At 43.7% G+C, this 18650-nt stretch overlaps 2 protein-coding genes and 1 long non-coding RNA gene across 5 annotated transcripts; 1 reads left to right on the top strand and 2 right to left on the bottom strand.

Annotated features, from left to right (window-relative positions):
* Positions 1–212: 212 nt before the first annotated feature.
* LOC124998096 lies at positions 213–4423 on the bottom strand. Its single transcript, XR_007111021.1, has 2 exons — positions 4007–4423; positions 213–324 (listed from the first exon to the last, which is right to left on the bottom strand). It is a non-coding gene; the product is annotated as an uncharacterized LOC124998096 (long non-coding RNA).
* Positions 4424–9853: 5430 nt separating this feature from the next.
* Positions 9854–11928, bottom strand: timm29 (translocase of inner mitochondrial membrane 29). The gene is made up of 2 exons (XM_047570832.1): positions 11781–11928; positions 9854–10712 (listed from the first exon to the last, which is right to left on the bottom strand). The coding sequence occupies exons 1-2, from the start codon at positions 11899–11901 to the stop codon at positions 10039–10041; spliced, it is 795 nt and encodes a 264-aa protein (XP_047426788.1). The 5' UTR covers positions 11902–11928; the 3' UTR covers positions 9854–10038.
* yipf2 (Yip1 domain family, member 2) lies at positions 11799–17189 on the top strand. Of its 3 annotated transcripts, none has more exons than XM_047570830.1 (10): positions 11799–11927; positions 12200–12320; positions 12619–12684; positions 13100–13254; positions 13338–13418; positions 13518–13605; positions 14072–14188; positions 14274–14440; positions 15631–15813; positions 15913–17189. In XM_047570830.1, exons 3-10 carry the CDS (start codon positions 12639–12641, stop codon positions 15997–15999), a joined length of 924 nt encoding a protein of 307 aa, XP_047426786.1. In that variant the 5' UTR covers positions 11799–11927; positions 12200–12320; positions 12619–12638; the 3' UTR covers positions 16000–17189. The 3 variants fall into 3 exon arrangements, with proteins under 3 accessions (XP_047426786.1, XP_047426785.1, XP_047426787.1); XM_047570829.1 differs by having other exon boundaries at positions 12200–12471; XM_047570831.1 differs by lacking the exon at positions 12200–12320 and having other exon boundaries at positions 11815–11927.
* The last annotated feature ends 1461 nt before the right edge of the window (positions 17190–18650 follow it).

Here is an 18650-nt window from a genome sequence, read left to right as displayed (position 1 = left end):
GCTACCACTCAATGCCTTTTTTTCCACTGCTAATCCGAATAGGAAATGCAGAGTCATCTGAGAGTGGACAAGTAGTGCTGGGAAACCTCACCCTAATTACTGGAGCTGAGGAGTCTGGGTTTTCTCAGCATCTTATTTTGAATTCAGTAGTGTCCATTTGCCTCACAACAACTGTAAGTCATATCGTAGGTTTATTTATTTTTATTTTTTCATTTTTATTCGCCACCACATCGCTGGTTAAGAGTCTGAATGACTTACCTGGCTGCCATAGACTGGACTGTTTCATGGCATCATGGAAGCACAGGACTCTTCATACAGTTGCACCTGAAACACAGTAAGACAGAAATAATATCTGGTCAGAACAGGTAGAAACCAATCACATATATACGCACATAGGCATGGAATAGAAGAAATAAGAGGGAGCAGGTGGTACAGATTATTTACTGTGTTTTTAAACAGTCAAATATTGGATTTATCCGGCAATTTGAAGTGTTGGAACAAATAAGTGAGATAATAATGCTGAAAAAGAAAAAAAATACTAGATGATTGTTGTGTTTGAAAGGGAGAGTGAACATGGGAACACACGAGGCAGGTTGCAAAAACAAAAAGGGAGCTTTACTCACAAGCTGGTAAAACAACAGAAAAGTCCAACACGACAAACACAGAAAACACAGAGGCAACATTACAAAAATAAAACAAGGCAAAAAAAAAAAAAAAAAAAAATGGAAATGTAATATCTGGAAGGCTTTTATGTGACAATCTGGGAACAGAACAGAAGAGAGGGGACCACAAAAAAGGAGTTGGGGAACAGACAAAGGCAGGAAGTAAAACAGAACAGGACACAAGTGAATTCCAAAATAAGACAGAAAACAGCTCAAAATCATGACGACCTTTAGTCATGTCTAAGTTTAAGCCAACCATGAAGAATGTTTTATTTTTAGCTTTACATATTTTTAACAATAGAACCATAACATGTTGCTAATCTCCACTGAAGAGTCACCGGTGTTTTTTACTTTTCATTTAGATGAGCGCAAACTACGTCTCGTAGTGGCGCAGAATATGAGGTGACGTTGGATCGAAAGCTAATTGACGCTACCCCTGAAGGCCCCGCGTCACCAAAACGCCATCGCCCGCCCAAAAAGTTTCACCCAGACAATTGAGCGACGACGCCGGATTTGCGCGCCCCACTTTGTAGCATCCATTGCCATTAGCACTTCGCGGCAGTCTAATCTGTGACGAGGTTTTTGGACGGAGGCCAGAATGTTTCGATCGTCGACGCACTGGACCGGAGCGTCAGGTCAGAATCGCTGCATATGACTCAAAGATCGAAATCACGATCAGATCGTTATATAGAGTGGGAAATCAAATCAGTTAAATCTGCGCTAACGCTGCATTCAAGGTGCGGTTTGCATTTTCATGTTATCAGAAAAGCTTAAAAGAGTGACCCACCACAAGCTCGCGGCGTAACTCTGCGCCGCAGGGTCGACCGAGCGATGATGGAGGAGCGGCGAGGCGGGAGGAAGGGAGGGAGAGTGCGTGTCTGTGGGGAGGGGAGGAGAGGGGAGGGGAGGGTGGGCAGTCAAGGGTGAGTGGAGAGAATAAGGAAGGTGGTTGGGGACAACGAGAGGGGGTTGGTGGTGGGGGGGTCTGGCTGTCTGGGCGAGAGGAGTGTTGATCGATTCCAGGCTTGGTATTTTCCAGACAGGCTGAATGGTAAAGGTCAAAGGTCAGCCGCTCTTGTTTCCTATGAAAGAGAGGCTGTGTGTGTGTGTGTGTGTGTGTTTTCAAGCTCATGTGCAGCGGCGATTATGCGTGTGTGCTTGCCTGACGCTGCGTTGAAGGCAGTTTCTCTAAAAACTAAAATACAAAACTCTTACAATGGCTGATGGATTTAATTTGGTGAAAGGAGTGGCTGCATTCAGCTTCTTTCATTCAGTTCCTTTAGAAGAAGCAGTATTTATAATTTTTTTTACTGTAAACTTCTAGATCTGTCGTGAAACATGGCTGAACCGTGGCTTTAATGGGAACAGGTGAAGTTCTGAACCCGTGAACTCGGTCCAGGCAGGTGGTTAGGTGTCTTGCTCAAGGGAACTTGGTCAAAAGCTAAAAATAGCCGCGAGCTCGGATCAACCTGGGACACTTTTATGACTCCTCCGTCTGTTTGAGTTGCACGTAAGCGGCGGCGACAACAGCGCGTACAATGCCTCCACACCTGTGCGGCTCCGCTTCAATTTATGGAGCGTGATCGCGCGTGAACCCGGACACGCACACGTGCACGCAGACGCATCAAGACAGACATGCTAATAGAAGCCATGCAGACAAAGATTGTCTTGACACACACACACGGCTCAGGTAACAGCAGCCAAAATAAACATTTAACACTGCTGACCTGCGCGCACACACACACACTGAGGAGTAAGACACGCCACACAAGCATGAATAATAGGCGTCATACGGGGGAGTTTACGTCAGTGTCGCATCTCCTTCCACTTCCTGCATATCTGTGTGCACGGTTGCGTGTGAGTGTGTCTGAATGAGAAGACAGATTGTGGCGAGGTAAAAAAAAAAAAAAGGCAAAAGGGGGGGAAGGGAGACACGAGGGCGAGCGAGGGAGTAAGGGAGCGAGGAGGGGGGCGGCGATCCTCCTCCTCCTCCTACCTCCTTCCCTTACTTCGATCACTATCCCACTCGCTCCCCCTCCCCCACCTGGGACTTGAACCCATGACCCCCCGGTGAATGAGTTCAAGGGAGGCTCCACCATTACTGGGGAAACCGCTGTTTGCCGGTGTGGGCGAGTGAGAGTGCATTTTCGAAGTGACCTCAGTTGAGTTCACTGGTATATGCGCGTATGTGTGTATATATATATATATACACACACATACGTGTTTGCTTCACTCGTGGCCAACAATAGTGTAGATATTTGTGTGTGTTTGAGTCAGAGAAGGAGAACTCGCGCTTTAAAGTGACCTCCGTTGAGTTCACATGCGTGTGTGTGTGTGTGTTTACAGACTGGATTCCTGTCATTTTTCAAAATGTAGATCTTTTTAAAGGGGGTTCTGAATGGGAGATTTTTTGCTTAAGGCCAGTATAGATAACACTATAGACTTTGTGTTTGTTTAAACTTAACAATGGCTGTTCTGAATTCGAGGAATGTTTAGCTTATCAATAAAATTATTAATGTGCGCTGGTGACTGTGTGAGGTGTGCATGTGTGTGTGACGGTAAATGTTTTCTTTAAAAGTGTTAGTTCTGAATTAGGAGTATGCTTTTGCGTATCAATTAAACTATTAATGCATATATATCATAAAGATATTAATGTGTGTGATGTCAGAGGTAACGGCAACGTTGACGCCCCTTCCCCCTCGTCGGCTGCTGGGTATGTGTCCGAGTCAGCATCTCCATACCTGGCCCAGACTGGATCAATACTTTAATCTAATTGTCATTCACTTCCACTGGGGCAGGCAAACACACACACACACACACACACATCACATTCAACATGCATGTCTACATGAGCACTCACATGCATGCACACACACACACACAAAAAAAAAAACCACATGCAGACTTGAAATACACTCTCACATCCTGCACACACGGCCGATCACATGAGAAATCATGAATGAAAATCCTCCTTGTGCGAACGCGCTCTCCGCTGTGCTAGCATGCAGCCCTCGCCGTCCTTTACTACATCCACTTCCATGCTCAACTCTGCACTTTTTCTTTTTTCTTTTTTTTTCCTCTTCTTCACCCCCCCCCCACCCCCCAGCCTCTCTGGGCGTTCCTCCTTGGCATTGCATCGTTGCGTGCCCATCATTGTCAGCAAACATCCGCTGACACACTGTCACATTGAATTCATGTCTGCCTGGCGAGCAGCCTCTCCCACAGAGCGACAATGGAAAGTGGATGTCAGGGCTGCTTTGGGATCGGAGCCCGCGGCCGCGTGCACAACAACCAGCGTGGAAAAGAAAGAAGAAAAAAAAAATTGATAGTGCAAACTGACTTACCTCCCTCATCATCATCATCATCTTCTGCAGGAGCTGTAGCGTCTCCGTCCCTCTTTCTCTGCATTCCTCTATCGCTACACCTCCTTCACCCCTCCCGATGAGCAACCACTCTCTTTTTCTTTCATCCTCTACTCTCTTCTCCCACTCGCCGCCGCCGCCGCCGCTCTTCACCGAATCCCTACTCTTCCTCTCACTTCCTCCCTCCTCCCTTTTCCTGTTTCTCTTCCTCCTTTGACGGTCGCTTAACACACTCTTCCCCCCCCCCCGTGCTCCTTCTCCGGTGTCTCTCCGGTGTCTTCTTCCTGCTGCTTTAAACTGCAGACTGTCTGGCGAGAGGGAGGGAGAGAGGGAGCGCAAACCAGGACACACACACAGCCTCTGTCAGTTTGAATGAATATTGTGCACACTCGGCTTGTTGTCTCTCCTCCCTCCCCCTCGCTTTCTCTCTCCCTCCTTCCCACTCTCTGTCTGCCAGACACCCCTCCTCCACTCCTCTCTCGCTTTGCCCTCCTTAGCTATCTCCTCCCCTCCCTCCCTCCCCTCCCTCCCTGGCTGCTGCCTTCAAACATGTTCACACTCCAAGACTGACTGACATTATAGAGCTGCACTTACCGACACCCTCCACCCTCCACCCCCAAACACACACACACACACACACACACACTATTCACTCTCCGGGACCCAGACAGTTAACCCTTTTGATGCAGCTGCAGATCCTGTCCGTTTGTATTTATTATCATCTTCCCAGCGTGCGCTCTTCCCCGGGCCGGTCGAGCACACTTTCACAGAGATGCACAGACGCATCCGCTCGTTTTCATGTCACGGCGTCCTCGAATAACTGCCCGAAGTTCATGAACTGCAGCGCCATTTTCTAAAACCTCAACCTCAAGAGCACATGTGAATTTACGTCTGCACATGTGAACTCGTGTGAAACGTCCAGGACCCGCAGGTGAAAAACGCACCAACAGGTTCAGCTCCAGGCTTTTCGAATGTTGAGTTAAATCTTCACATCAAACCGATTCCGCGCGCCCTCTTGCATAAAAACTATTTATTTCAGGTGGAATATGTGAATATTTTACAGTTCACATTTGATAAACTACACAGTTTGTACTGAAATGCGCTTCACATGTAATGTTTTACATTTTAGAGTATTTTCATATGCGCAGTATTAAAAATGTACATGTGCCTTTGTTAACGTCAATAAAAGTGAACATGTCTTCAAATTGAAGCTGGGAGCACATGATCACAACGTAGGAGTTTGTACACAAAATAGTTTGGCGTTCAAGTGGCAGCATCAGATGTGAAGGTAGATTTAGGGTCCGCACAAATACAGCATGAGAACAGTTCCTCAAAAGTGAAGCCAAAGCCAAACTAAAACTAAAACAGTAAAATATGCATTAAAAAGTTGTTTGTTTGGATAATGTTGATGCGTTAGTTAGTTATTTGATACTGCAGAAAGAGGTAACTGGTGCAGGTAGAGCAGAGTGTAGTATTAATCAAACGAAAACGCGTGTTAGTCTAGACTCTGTCTCCACTCTGCACTCCTTTCCACTCTTGGACCGCACTTTGCAGACTAAATTTGCAAAGATGGCGCCACCCGTATCCCTGTGAAAATAGTGTCAGTTTGGCCAATGCAAGGATTAACATTTCACGCTAGCTTCTGGTTAGCATATTAGACAAGTTCCTGGTTAACGTTTTAGGCTAGCTCCATATTAACATTTTAAGCTAGCTCCATATTAACAATTACGCTAGCTTTATATAATTTTAGGCTAGCTCCTGATTAACATTTCAAGACAGTTCATTATTAACATTGTAGGCTAGATCCATATTAACATTTAAGGCCAGCTCCATATTAACATTTTAAGAAAGTTCATTATTAACATTTTAGGCTAGCTTCTGGTTAGCATTTTAAGAAAGTTCATTAGTAACATTTTAGGCTAGCTTCTGGTTAGCATTTTAAGAAAGTTCATTAGTAACATTTTAGGCTAGCTCCCTATTAACATTTTAGGCTAGCTCCATATTAACATTTTAGGCTAGCTCCATATTAACATTTTAGACGAGATCCTGATTAACATTTTAGGCTAGATCCTGATTAACATTTTAGGGTCATAATTGTATTGATGATAACAAACCAGCGCACAAATATAAACTCTTACACCTGCGAGCCAGCTCCAGTATAGGCTCCTTGTGAACACACTGCAGGAGTATAAACCCACCTTGAGTTGTGAAAACACCACTGCCAATCAACTGTTGGTGTCTGGAAGCCACTGTGGCTAAGAGATTAGCATGCTAACGGCCGAGTAACGTAGCTAACGTAGGAAACACAAAGGCATAATAAAAGGATGAGGCGGCTGTGAATATCATAATTTTCCACCTAGAAATTATGAAATAATGAGAAAATATGTTTACAGAATAACATATTAACCTTGACCATTTCTGAGAACAACAACAACAGGACACAATACATGAACGCTGGCCTTCCCACAAAGTCACTTACTTGTGAAACGGTGACACAAATGTATCTGACACAGAGCTGTATGACCTTTTGACAAGTGCATATCTCAAAATCATTTGCGCCTGTATCTCGTGGAAACATGAATCATTTGAAAACCACTTGAAATATGTGAGAAATATGAACTCACACAGGAGATTATAAAATGTTCCACACATGAAAGACTGAATTTTATCTTAAAATCACAGGTGTTTGTGTCATGTCGACATATGATGTGAAATGGGCCTCGTTAAATGCTACATTGGTGTTTTCACATGCAAGATTTTACTTTTTAATAATACTGGAAAATGTCAGCGTATTTTATCTCGTTCAAACTGATGTCAGGACTTCGGCGGCTCTGGAGATTTTTTGTTTCCTTGCAAAGTTCAAGTTTTTGCCGTCTTTCGCCGTCATCTTGGCTGCTGTTCCTGGTCCTTACAGTTTTATCCCACTTGTATTTGATTCGGCTGCACTCTACATGTATTTCCATTTACACTCTTCCTTCGCCTTCCTCCTCCATCTTCCGCCGTGTATCACCCACTCTCTCCATCATCCTCCCTCCACCCTTAGTTACATATTGATTAGGTCGCTCAGTACGTGTGTGCGCCATTGTGTAGAAGAGCCTGGTCCAGCAGTGGTCAATGAGGTCAACATGGTGGCCAGACATCCATCCCCACCCCCTTCATTTTCTGTTGTTTTTCTCCCCCCCCACCCCCTCCTCTGCCTTCTCCATCACCTCCTGCTCTCGTTTGTCTGGGCTCGAGTGTAGACAAGGTAGAGGAAGCTCTCAGCGACAGCCTCGTTCCTGAAGTCACTCGAACTCACGCTTGAGAACTTGACGTTGTAGCACTGAGAGAAAAGCACGGAGCGCTTTAGCTGCAGCTCCTAAGTGAACTTCCCAAATCCCCAGATTTCCTCAGAGGAAAGTGGACATAATTAAGAGTTTTCAAACAATTAGGTGAAAGGGAATACCTCCAAAGATCAGTTATGAAAGTAAGAATGGGGCATTCGTGAAGACTCTTTTTTTGCAACGCCGTCAACAGCCTTGTCTTTTGCACGGAAAGAAGCAAGAAAAAAGAAGCAAGCGTGTTTTGCAAACACCACCTGACAGTGACCGCCCTCGCTGACCCCTTGGACCGACAGACCCGCTGTCTGAGTGGAGGAGGGGGCAGGATGGATGGGAGTGCAGGGGTCGATAGAGGCCATAAGGCAAAGATGGAGGGAGATGCAGACAGAGGAAGCCTGAAAGGATGCAACACAGGGGGATGGGGTGGAGAGGGCGGCTTTTACGGACACAAAGCAAGATCATCTTTTTCTACTGTGATGCGCTCTTTCGAATAAAAGCTAAACTAGCGTATGAACTTGAGATGACGTTTACAATGAAGCATATAACTAACGAACATAAGCACCAAGAGCTTTAGTGTGACCTCTGTCTATTCCTTGGTTGGTCAGTCCAACCGACTGCCATAAAAATTATGCATCATAACTTGAATTGTAACAAACTTTCATGACACACAGATCATTCTTCTAGTGCCGTCGGGAGGTTTACATCTGTGGTCCGAGTGTCTTTTACTAAAGAAAAAGGCAGGTTCCTGCCTTTGGACTGCATGAACCTTTCCGTAGTTTGTGTAACTGTTGAAGGAAGTTCCCCCTTTTTTTGTTTAGTGCAGCGACAGGGAACAATTCAACTGATCTTTGACTGATCAAGCGCTTGAAAGCAGAAGCAGGGTTAGATGTTAATAAAAATGTTAGCCTCGCACGTCGCAGAGCAGTCCACATTTGCACATTTTATCTTTCATCCACAAGCATTTACTCAGAAAATGAATGGTGTTCGCCCTCACCTGTACTTTGCGTTTAGTGCTAATTAGCAGATTTTATCACGCTAACCAGCTAATTAAAAACGTCCTCCCAAGTTCACGAGGGAATGCTCAACCTCAGCATGTCAATATGGTCAGTGCCAATTCATTGTTTCGACGCTGGTGTGAACCCTCACGACGTAAATCTCGTCACCCTCCCCACGTTCATGGGGGTCGGTGCGGACTGTTTCTTTAGATGGCCATGCAGAAAATCTACAGACTACACATGAAATATAATCCACAGTGATTCTATTCTTACGAGGTGGTTGCACACAGAATTTTCAAAGCAATGCGCTTTTCTTTTTCGTTTATGCATCTGGAGAAGAAAAAACTCTTTTTTTTCTCTTTTTCTTTCTCCTTAAATAGTGTCATTCTCATACTGAAGGTGCCTAGAATAAACTCTTTTGAGGGTTTTTTTTCACTTCCCCACATTGTTTGTTTTCTACGGTGCTTCTCTGAATTATTTATGTATGTGTAAACTAATAACAATAAAATAAAGATAACCAACTTCCAATATCAACATCATTCAAATGCATTAGTGGATGTATATTGATTTTTGCTAAATTCTAGCTGTGCTACATTTGACTGGACACCGTTAAGAGTTGTTGTAACTGCACTGAAGCTGGAATATGTTTGTCTTCACCTTTAAATTTATAAAAAAATAAATCAAACTGGATACATTATAAGAGAGCTGCTTCACACGGTGCCTATATTGCCGTTCCACACTGGTACAATAAACCCCGGCGGGGCTGCGCTCATGCATTTGCACTAGGGCGCCCTCTGGTGGCGACACATAAACCTGCCATTTGTCCTCGGGACAGAAATTCAGCGATAAAACAATTAGGCCCGGCTTTTGAAAACCACACACTGGCCCCTGACCCGTGACTTCCTCCGCATGACATCCGATAGCCTCTGCCAGTGAGTCACATTAGTGACACCCATGAGTCACCTTCGACCTCATTACGGTGCACTCTCCTTCTCCTTGTGGTCGGGTTATCAGTGTTAGAGGTCAGAGTCACCCCTTCCCAGACGATCTACTGCAACACTGAACCAGTGATTAACTACGTATCCCTCTGACAGCAAGGCAATTTTGTATCGTTTAGAAAAAAAAAACTGTATTCAATGTGGATAAATTAAATGCTCATAAATTTAACTGAGAACTCAACAATGGTCAGCTATAAGAGCATGAACAGAGGGAGCAGCGTTATTGAGAATAAAGCAGTGAATCAGAGAAATAAAACATTTAGGGGCTGTTTTATGGCAGTTATGGTCTGTAGCATATTGAGCCACACATTACTATAACCAAACCAATTAAAATACTTAATTGAATGTTTATGACCTAATATCCCTTTATATGAGGATGGATGTCATCATTTCACCCTGAAAAGGCCCGTGTCCATTTTCTGATGAGTCTCTCTTGGATGCACAAGGGTCATAATGTTATGCCTGATGTGTGTATGTGTAATATAGATATTTATATATATGCAACGAGAAAGTCTGTACGTTAAAAGAAGAGACAATGACATTTATTGACACATGGTTCATGGTACGAATGATTTCCAATACTTTCTGTGAAGTAACATGAAGTAAATACAAAGAAAATTCAGGGATCCTCTTTTGTTTTAGCAGGACACAGTTCCCAGCTGAAACTGGTTATAAGAATATATACTACTGAGTTCAGCTTGTTAAGCTTGAGTCTGTTGCTCCTCCACAGGTTTTATTTGACTCAGGTCACTGACGCTTTGTTTTCTGTCCACCACATTTGTTTGCGTCTCCTCGTCCTCCATCTTCAGCGCCAACCACGACTCCTTGTGCAACCTCTCGTTCCTTTCCACCTCCTGAACGCTGGGCGGCGTCGTCGTTTGCATGTGTGCAGGCAGATGCTTGAACTCCTCCTCGTTCACGTCGTAGTTCTTCATCTTTGAGTCCAAGACCCACCAGCGGCCCGCGAACCCTACATCTAAAACCCTCTGAGGGAGCTCTCTCCAGGGCACTGACAGATTGGAGCACTGGGCTTCGTACAGCGTGGCGTCGGGGTCGTAGTCGGTGCGGTACATCACGGAGAGAAGGCCCATGCTGGCGTGGTGGAGCCGGCCCTCGTTGCGGAGCTTGACTAGAGTCTGAACGTGGCCGTCGGAGGTGCCGCTGCGGATCCACGGCGACAGCAGGCAGAGCTGGTTGGAGCGGTCCAGCAGGTCGGCCTCAAAGGACGAGCGGTCGGGTTTGGTGTAGAAGCAGGCCCCGGCCCCGGCCAGCAGGGTCGCATACGCCGAGGCTTTCAGCGGCTTCTCCCAGGCGCCGACGAAAATCTCCTTGCACGCCTCTTTGTAGTCAGAGACGAGGCTGCGACACCACACAGCTGCAGGCACAAGGAGAAACTTGAGATGTAGGGGTGTAAGGGTATGTGCAACTGTTCGCCCTGAGACTTCCTAATTCTGCTGTGAATAGTCGATTTATATGTAGGCATGTGGAGGCACTACATCTTCTTACTCACCTTTCTTTTCGTTTTTGGATTTGCAGCTCAGTCGGAATTATAAGTCAAAAGCAAAAATGTATCAGAGCGTATGTATGTTGTTTATTTCAATGGTGACAACACATCTGTGTTAGCATTGTATGACCTCCTCAAAGGGTTCCAACTATGAACACATATGTGTTTAATTCAATCCTGTTTAACAGCACCAGATCATGGTAGTAAATCACCACCTTCTGACACTGTTTCAACATAAACTGAATATTATAACAGTCGTGAAGCTGCACTGTTATATTGGGATCCGATGTAAACTGAGGCAAGAACTCCCTGTGTTAAGTTTGCAGTGAAGCAGGGAAACTGAATCTGCATGTTGTTGCCTATTGCTCTGTTTATGTTGTCATCTATTGTTTTGGTTGCTTTATTTGTTTTAACTTGGTAATTATTTTAGCTTTGAGCTAGCCTAAAGGCTAATACCTAGTTTATAGTCATGAATGACTCCTCTTGTTTTGTAATTGTAGCAATGATTTTTAAAACATCTTACCAAAAGGACTCCAGTTGAAAATCAGCCAGGTAGCTAACATTGGCACGTTTACTATTAAAATGATAAATGCGCAATGACATTTTTGCATAATTAAAACGAAATGAAAATGAAAGGATGTATCAACTTCTGAGACTGTGTGTGTAGTAGGTTGCACTTTCAGATTAGAAAATAATCAGCTGATGGATGTTCTCACCAACATCTGGTGATGCAGGCTAATATAGGCATTTTATTTCGTCGCACATGCTACTTGAATCATTAAAATAATTAGGACACGGTCTCAAAAGTTACCCTGTTCAAAGACTATTACTAATTAACTGGGCAACATAATAAACTATGAAAAATTCCATGTCAAACCTGAGCTTTTTTAGAGCTGCTCCCTTCACACTTACTAGCTAGCATGCTAACTCGATTCTCACCCGCTTTACTGTTTTTCAGTCTTTCCCAGCGGCTGGTGGCGACCGGAGCCGAAGCCGGAGCTGGTGCTGCAGCCTCTGCCGCAGCGCAGAGCATCCTCCTGGACACACGCAACGAAGCCATTTGGAATCACGTTATTCACCACGACGGTAACCTTCAGGCAGCTATTGACATCCTAACTGTCAAGCCGGGGAGCTCACATGGAGCCAAAATGGCGTCTCTCGGGTGACTCGGTTTTATGCTTCCGACCAGAAATCTCGAATCCTCGCCAACGTTCCGCTTTTTATCACTTGAACACAATTTCAGAAATAAAAATCTAAATTTATAAAATATATACATGTTGTGTAAATCTACACTGAATTCTGCGACATTGCACCCAGAAGTACGGTAATAATTGTATTTCCCTTTTTTTTCTTTTAAGAAACTGGTCACGTGGAGGCTTTGTTTACGTGGTGACGTGTACCGGAAGCCATATGTGACAGTCAATGGTGACAGCAGCCTCAGCATCGGTTGCGTTAGCTATGAAAGACAACTGTTAGCAGGTTATTGTCATTGTTTTCTATCAGTTTAATAACTTTAATCGATAGAGGCGATATCGCTACACATTCACGCTAGCTTCCTTCAAATAAGTACGTTTTACCTAGCTACCATTAGCTCTCTCTGCTAGCAAAGTGGACATCCTCTTGAAGACAGGTTGGTTTACCCTACGCTACTGTAGCTATAGATTGTAGCTTGTCTTTTTGACAAACAGTTAAAAATGATTATTTCATATACATATCACATATTAAGTGACAGACTTTTTCATTCCCATATCCTTTACATGTGTTCATTTTCTCTAAGGTCTTGCTTGAGGTTGCTGTATGTCCACTGAAGCAATGGCCAGTCCCAATGACCTGAAATTCCAAGGTAAAAAACTGAAAATAAATAAATATAATCAGACAATCTGGGTATTTAAATGTATCTTTGGTAGATGGATTCATGGTAGAGATGATCTATTTGTTGTGTCAGACATTAACATGGAGTTGTGTCTCCCTGTAACTCTGGTCAAGTGGTTTTTGTTTGTCTAGTAAGGACAAAAGCAGATTAGATTCGATTTATTGTTATGAAGCGTCACATGCAGTGAGGAAGTGGCAACTGCTGCTCCTCAGCTCTGACCACTGCATTTAAATTGAATTATTTTATTCTGCCAAACTTGTATTATATCGTTACAAATCTTCTACAGAAACCAACATCTCAGCCTTTAAAAAAAAATGAGCCTGGATCTATAGTACATACACTTCTACAGTACTGACTTGGTGCCTTTCCCTCTGTGCTTCTTTAGAGTTTGAGGAAGCTGCAGATCTGCTGTCTGCAAACCCGGGGGCTTCCACACTCAGTATGTCCGCCTCAAACCCCACCACAGAAGGAGGAGGAGGAGGAGAGGACGTGAAACTGGACATGTCAGACGACGAGGGGCCTCAGGAGGAGAGTTCAGAGGTAAAATGAATTGTCTGGACCACCAGACATGTACATTTTATATTTTTGGTAGAGAGATAACTCAGAGATATCTCTTCTCACAGCTCTTAGGAGGACAGAAACCGAGCGGCGGCTTCTGGACTTTTGAGTACTATCAGTCTTTTTTCGACGTCGACACTATGCAGGTATGATCTTACATGCATGAGCCACGTTGTGTCGACAGATACGCTCTTTATACAGCCACACTTTGTCAATTTGTTGTTTGACTCTCTGTTGTGTTGCAGGTCCTGGACAGAGTTAAGGGGTCAGTGATGCCATTGCCTGGAAGAAACTTTATCAAACACTACCTTAGGAGTAACCCAGACTTATATGGTAAACCAGTACACACATGTTCAACTATACAATTGTCTTAAATTCATAGGTAACTTTGGGATGAGACACTGTACCTCCTAAGCTTGTGTGTCATGTTGTGTTTGCATTTTGATGTATTTTGGGTGCAGGTGGTTGTTTAAAGTGGCTTTAAGGTTATTTTTTTATCAACACACATTTACCAAAGACTCTGGCACTAACCACAAAGCTCCAGCAGCGTTTGTTACAAAGTTAAAGGGCGTCCAGTTTTTCTAGAAATCATCTGAAATCCTCTGCTCTCAAAGTGAATTAAGTAATCAGACTTAAAGTATCTCATTAATTTACGTTTGCGGCTATGCTGCCAGGAAATGCAAAGAAGAGAAACTTCCAACACTCGGTTTAGGCTGTAATTAGATTTATCTTGGGGAAAATTAAATGAAAGCAGTCAATAAGAGTCCTAATTTACTACCATGTGAATGTTTTCCTCTAGGTCCTTTCTGGATTTGTGTGACGCTGGTCTTCTCGGTAGCGATCAGCGGAAACCTGTCCACTCTTATCCATGAAATGAAAAACCCTTCCTACCACTACAATCCACAGTTCCACAGAGGTAACTCCTGCACAGGGTAACCTGAAGTAGTTTGTGTTAATGTGACATGCTCATTCTTGCTTTGTCCCGTTCTTGTCTCTGGCAGTGACGATAGCTGCAGTGGTGATTTTCTTGTATGCGTGGGTGGTGCCGGTTGGTTTGTGGGGTTTCCTAACCTGGAGGCAAGGGGCTGAGAGGCAGATGACCGGCTATTCATTCCTGGAGACTGTGTGTGTTTACGGCTACTCCCTCTTCATCTACATCCCCACCTCAGTGAGTATATCGATGTTTCTGAGTTTTCAATTTGATTGAAAGTCTCACTCAAGGTCTCGTGAGGCTGTACTGTGACACGTAGCCTACACCAGTCAGTGTGGTACATTTAAACTTGTGCACTCGTTCTGTAAAAACGTCACCCAGACATTAGTCTTTGCTTTGTCTTTTTTTTCCAGTCGGGATAACTTTTGTTTCCGCTCCCTGCTTCACATTCAACAGTGGCGACAGAAACTTTAGCTGAAATTTCGAAAAGACGAGTCATACAAATGTCGATCTGAATATCAATATTATCAATACCAACGGCGGTATCGGATCGATACTAGGGCGATGAGATCGATACTTTTGTTACAGTCTCTCTTCTGTACGTCTCGCAATTTTTATATTTTTTGTTACATTGTTCCTTTTTCTTATTTTGCACTAATGACATTTTTTTCTAAAACAATTGTGCGTAGTAAAAGGGGAATTATTTAAATTTTATACTGTTAAATTGTTTAATAGTCTAATTAGCTAAGAAAAAACAGGTTTATTTGCCTAAATATTTGTCCTGTATTTTATCATAATCAACTAACTAAAGGGACTTAGTGCACGTCAGGCTATGCCGTTAGGTCTGTGTTGCTGTGGCTACGGCTAAACCGCCTGTTAGCTCTGTTCATTTGTATAAATCTACTTTTGATGTGGATTATTACTTTCATGTATCACTTATTACTATTTCAACCTACTGGTTTCAGATGAAATGTAAAGAAATAGGATTTTGTGGGCAAAAAAATGAAAAATTGTGTATTTGTTAAGAGCAGAAGTCCGTGAATCAGTTCCGCAGAGCACACATTACAGTGATGAAAGATTCCAAACCAAACCATTTTACTGATAATTATTATCAACTGAGCCCGGGGGCCAAAACCAGCACACCAGAGGGTCCATCTTTACACTAAAGTAAAGGGAAACATTTGGAGTTATTTAATTATTTACAAATTAATAAGCTATTGTGTTACTGGTCCGGCCCCCTTGAGATGAAATTGGGTGGAGTGTGGCCCCTGAACCAAAATAAGTTTGACACTCCTGTCCGAGATTGTGCCGAACGGATTAGCCAATTAACGAAACATAAACTTTAATATGTTTGTTGCGCCCCCTGGAGGATGAAGTGCAACGTGCTGCTATCCGTGATCTCAAACACATGGCCTCGTCACCTCCAGGTTTTGTGGATCATACCGTACGAGTGGCTGCGCTGGACTCTGATCGTGGTTGCCATGGTGATCTCCGGCTCAGTCCTGGTCATCACTTTCTGGCCGGTTGTCCGTGACGACACCAAGGTGATGGCGGTTGCTACGGTGGCGACCATCGTGGTTTTGCACACGCTGCTGGCAGTCGGCTGTAAGGTCGGTGAACTTCACGGATGTGAACTGCCCGCACACGCTTTTAGCTTTGACCAAATACTGAACTTGTATTTTTTTTATTTATTTCCCCCCTCTCTCCAGCTCTACTTCTTTCAGTCGGTGTCCCATGGATCAGAACCGTCGACGACAACACCCGCCCCGATTCACTTATCCACCAAAGCCCACTGACGAACACAGAGGAAGGTGGTTCGTTACGTCTGGAGTCAGATCGACATTAAAACCATGTGCGAACAGGCCGAGGCAATGTTGATTATTGCCGTTGTATGAGTTGTCGTGCGCTTCTGTGACGAAGCGACGGGATGCGTGTGTGTGTGTGTGTGTGTGTGGTTGTTACATTAATTTACCCACAGCTAGTTCTTCTTTTTACTTCATTTGTTCACTGAAGTAGCTACTGTGACATTTAATGATGTGGTGCATCGGACGTGACTCCCCAGTTTCAGCAACACAACTTCAAAAGTAATAATCAAAGGCTACTAAGACACACACACACTATACAGGAAAACACACTAACATTGTCCCTCAGCTTTGAAACCTAGCAAGATAAATGTATTTATTGTTTGCGTGTCCCTAATTTATTTTCTACACTTCTGGGATGTTTATTCTTATGATCAAAGTTGCACAATTACCTCTTTCTTTTGGACAGTGCAACTGGAGCTACACTAATTACTTTCATCTATTTTCTTTTTCTTTTTAGATCATTGTCCAGTTTATAAAAATTGGAAAATAAATAAGTAGGTTAATTAATATAGAGTTACATATATATGGAAGCAAATTTAAATATTTCTACCTCTGGTCCTCTTCATAGCATATTAATTTATTTATTAGGTTCAGTTTTTGACGCTTTCGGTCCATATTCATTATGTGCTTAAATGAAAGTTATTGCTGGAAGTCGAAGTCTCCAGATGTTAAATTGTAAATGTCCCTTAAATTCTCATCCAGCACTTGTTAAATACTTACCTAGAAAAACGATGACGCTGACATGAATTCTGACCATAGAAGGTGAACGAAGTCGTCAGTATTTTGTTTGCACGCTTAGTCCTGTTACTCAGCCGCTGTTACAGTCGAGACTAGATCAGTGCTCAGAGTCAAAACACTGCACCTTGTCAAAGTTCTCCCATGAACGCCGTGTGCGTCAGCCACATGTGTGAGAACGGGAGTCATTCCAGATGCTAGTACTTTGTTATGAATGTGTGATGCACCACATCACCTCTCCTCAGAACTGAACCTTCACTCTTCTTTGTTTGCATCATGGTTTCTTGAAAATTTTCTGAAATGGTTCATGTATAGTGAAGTGATGGTATTTATTCCCTACTGTGATGCAATTTAGGGGTTTTTGTTAATAAATCTAGAATATTTCATCCGTATTGTTTGTTATTACTCCTGTAATCTCCGCTTCACAGTGTCTGGACTTAGTCAAGGACTTATTACAAGGAACTATAGACAAGACAAGACTCGACTGACAGACAACTGGCCTGAACTTAATGGATTTAAGGTTTGACTCAATACTTCACTGACGTTAAACTAAGCTTTGTCTTAGCTTTTTAAACACCTTGACTGGCGTAAGAATCACTCATGGACCAACTTGGCTTTCCTTGTAAGCATCACCTTCAACTGGTTTTGACTTCACCATCGTCAGACTTAACCAACTTAACTTGATCCTTGCACGTGCTTGACTGACTTCAAACTTAGCTTCGACTCTGGATTCATCTTAAATGACTTGAAATTAGAAATTTTACTCGTCTCCATTGACGCGATACTTGGAACAGACTTCACCAGTGTGACATTCAGGAGACTTTGAGAACTTCTTGAATTGGCAGCAGTTTCTGAGTATCAACACCACGTATGCACGTATTAGACTTCCATACTTGGTAGCTCAGATATTAAAAAGTCTTATTTTGAAGTACGAACTCTGGAGGACGGAAGCTACGCGAGACAGTCATTGTGGAACTGGAACAGCAGCGCACTCGATGACACCTGTGAAATGCATTCTGGGATATCTGGGTACCAAGAGCACATCTGGGTATTTCGACTGTACTTGGTCTGACGTGTACTTTGAACTGGGACCGTACTTGGTCAATGATTGACTGATCCAACACCCTTGGACATGGACTGGTTACGGCCCGTGGAAATACAGAGGTGAAGTATGAGAAACACCCAGAAAGCAGCACTGATTGACACGTTTGGCTCCAACATCTCTCAGGTTATTCCCGCAAAACCAGATGGCGGCGGTTTCTGTTCATTGACTCAGCCGTCTTGTTATAATTTAGACTACATCACTCTCGGCTGAACATTTGGTATCACCATACTGATTTTCACTACCCATCTGTCCTCGAAGTCTCCACACGAGGAGGCCTCCCCTCGCTAAGCCGGCCTCGTGATCATCTCGACTCCCACCACATATGACTCAGAGAGAAGCTTTCTAAGAGAAACCGATTTAAGCAACAACATGAGGAAATGGGATGAAATCCTGGAGCAATACTGAAAGATTTTTGTTTTTCGGGTCACTCATACCTGTGGTTGTAAATATAGGCCACTACTCCAGGCGGTGACTCTAACCTGCTGTATAAGCGTTAACATGGACCGAACAGCTCCTACCTGGTCCCAGGTGAACTCCCCAGACCTGTGCAAGACGTTTACCTGTATTGTTTCACACTGACATTCGATAAATAAACTTCGGGTGAGATTAACACCCAACCCTCCGACCCGTTGCGGCCGCCTTCACTTCACACTGGCTGTAACGCTACGATCGGTCGAGCTGCGGCTCGGTCCTGATGTTTTCGCCGAATGAGCCTGAAACGCGGCTGAGGAGTGATCTGTAA

This window comes from Mugil cephalus, chromosome 20 (assembly GCF_022458985.1).
Source record: "Mugil cephalus isolate CIBA_MC_2020 chromosome 20, CIBA_Mcephalus_1.1, whole genome shotgun sequence".
NCBI lineage: Eukaryota > Metazoa > Chordata > Actinopteri > Mugiliformes > Mugilidae > Mugil > Mugil cephalus.
This window is presented reverse-complemented; position numbering and strand designations above follow the sequence as displayed.

Coding starts and splice junctions, on each gene's coding strand:
- yipf2 (XM_047570830.1), top strand. CDS start 12,639: ATGTCCACTGAAGCAATGGCCAGTCCCAATGACCTGAAATTCCAAG. Junction 14,189..14,273: donor CAATCCACAGTTCCACAGAG/GTAACTCCTGCA, acceptor TGTCTCTGGCAG/TGACGATAGCTGCAGTGGTG. Junction 15,814..15,912: donor TGCTGGCAGTCGGCTGTAAG/GTCGGTGAACTT, acceptor CCCTCTCTCCAG/CTCTACTTCTTTCAGTCGGT.
- timm29 (XM_047570832.1), bottom strand. CDS start 11,901: ATGGCTTCGTTGCGTGTGTCCAGGAGGATGCTCTGCGCTGCGGCAGAG. Junction 10,713..11,780: donor ACTGAAAAACAGTAAAGCGG/GTGAGAATCGAG, acceptor TTGTGCCTGCAG/CTGTGTGGTGTCGCAGCCTC.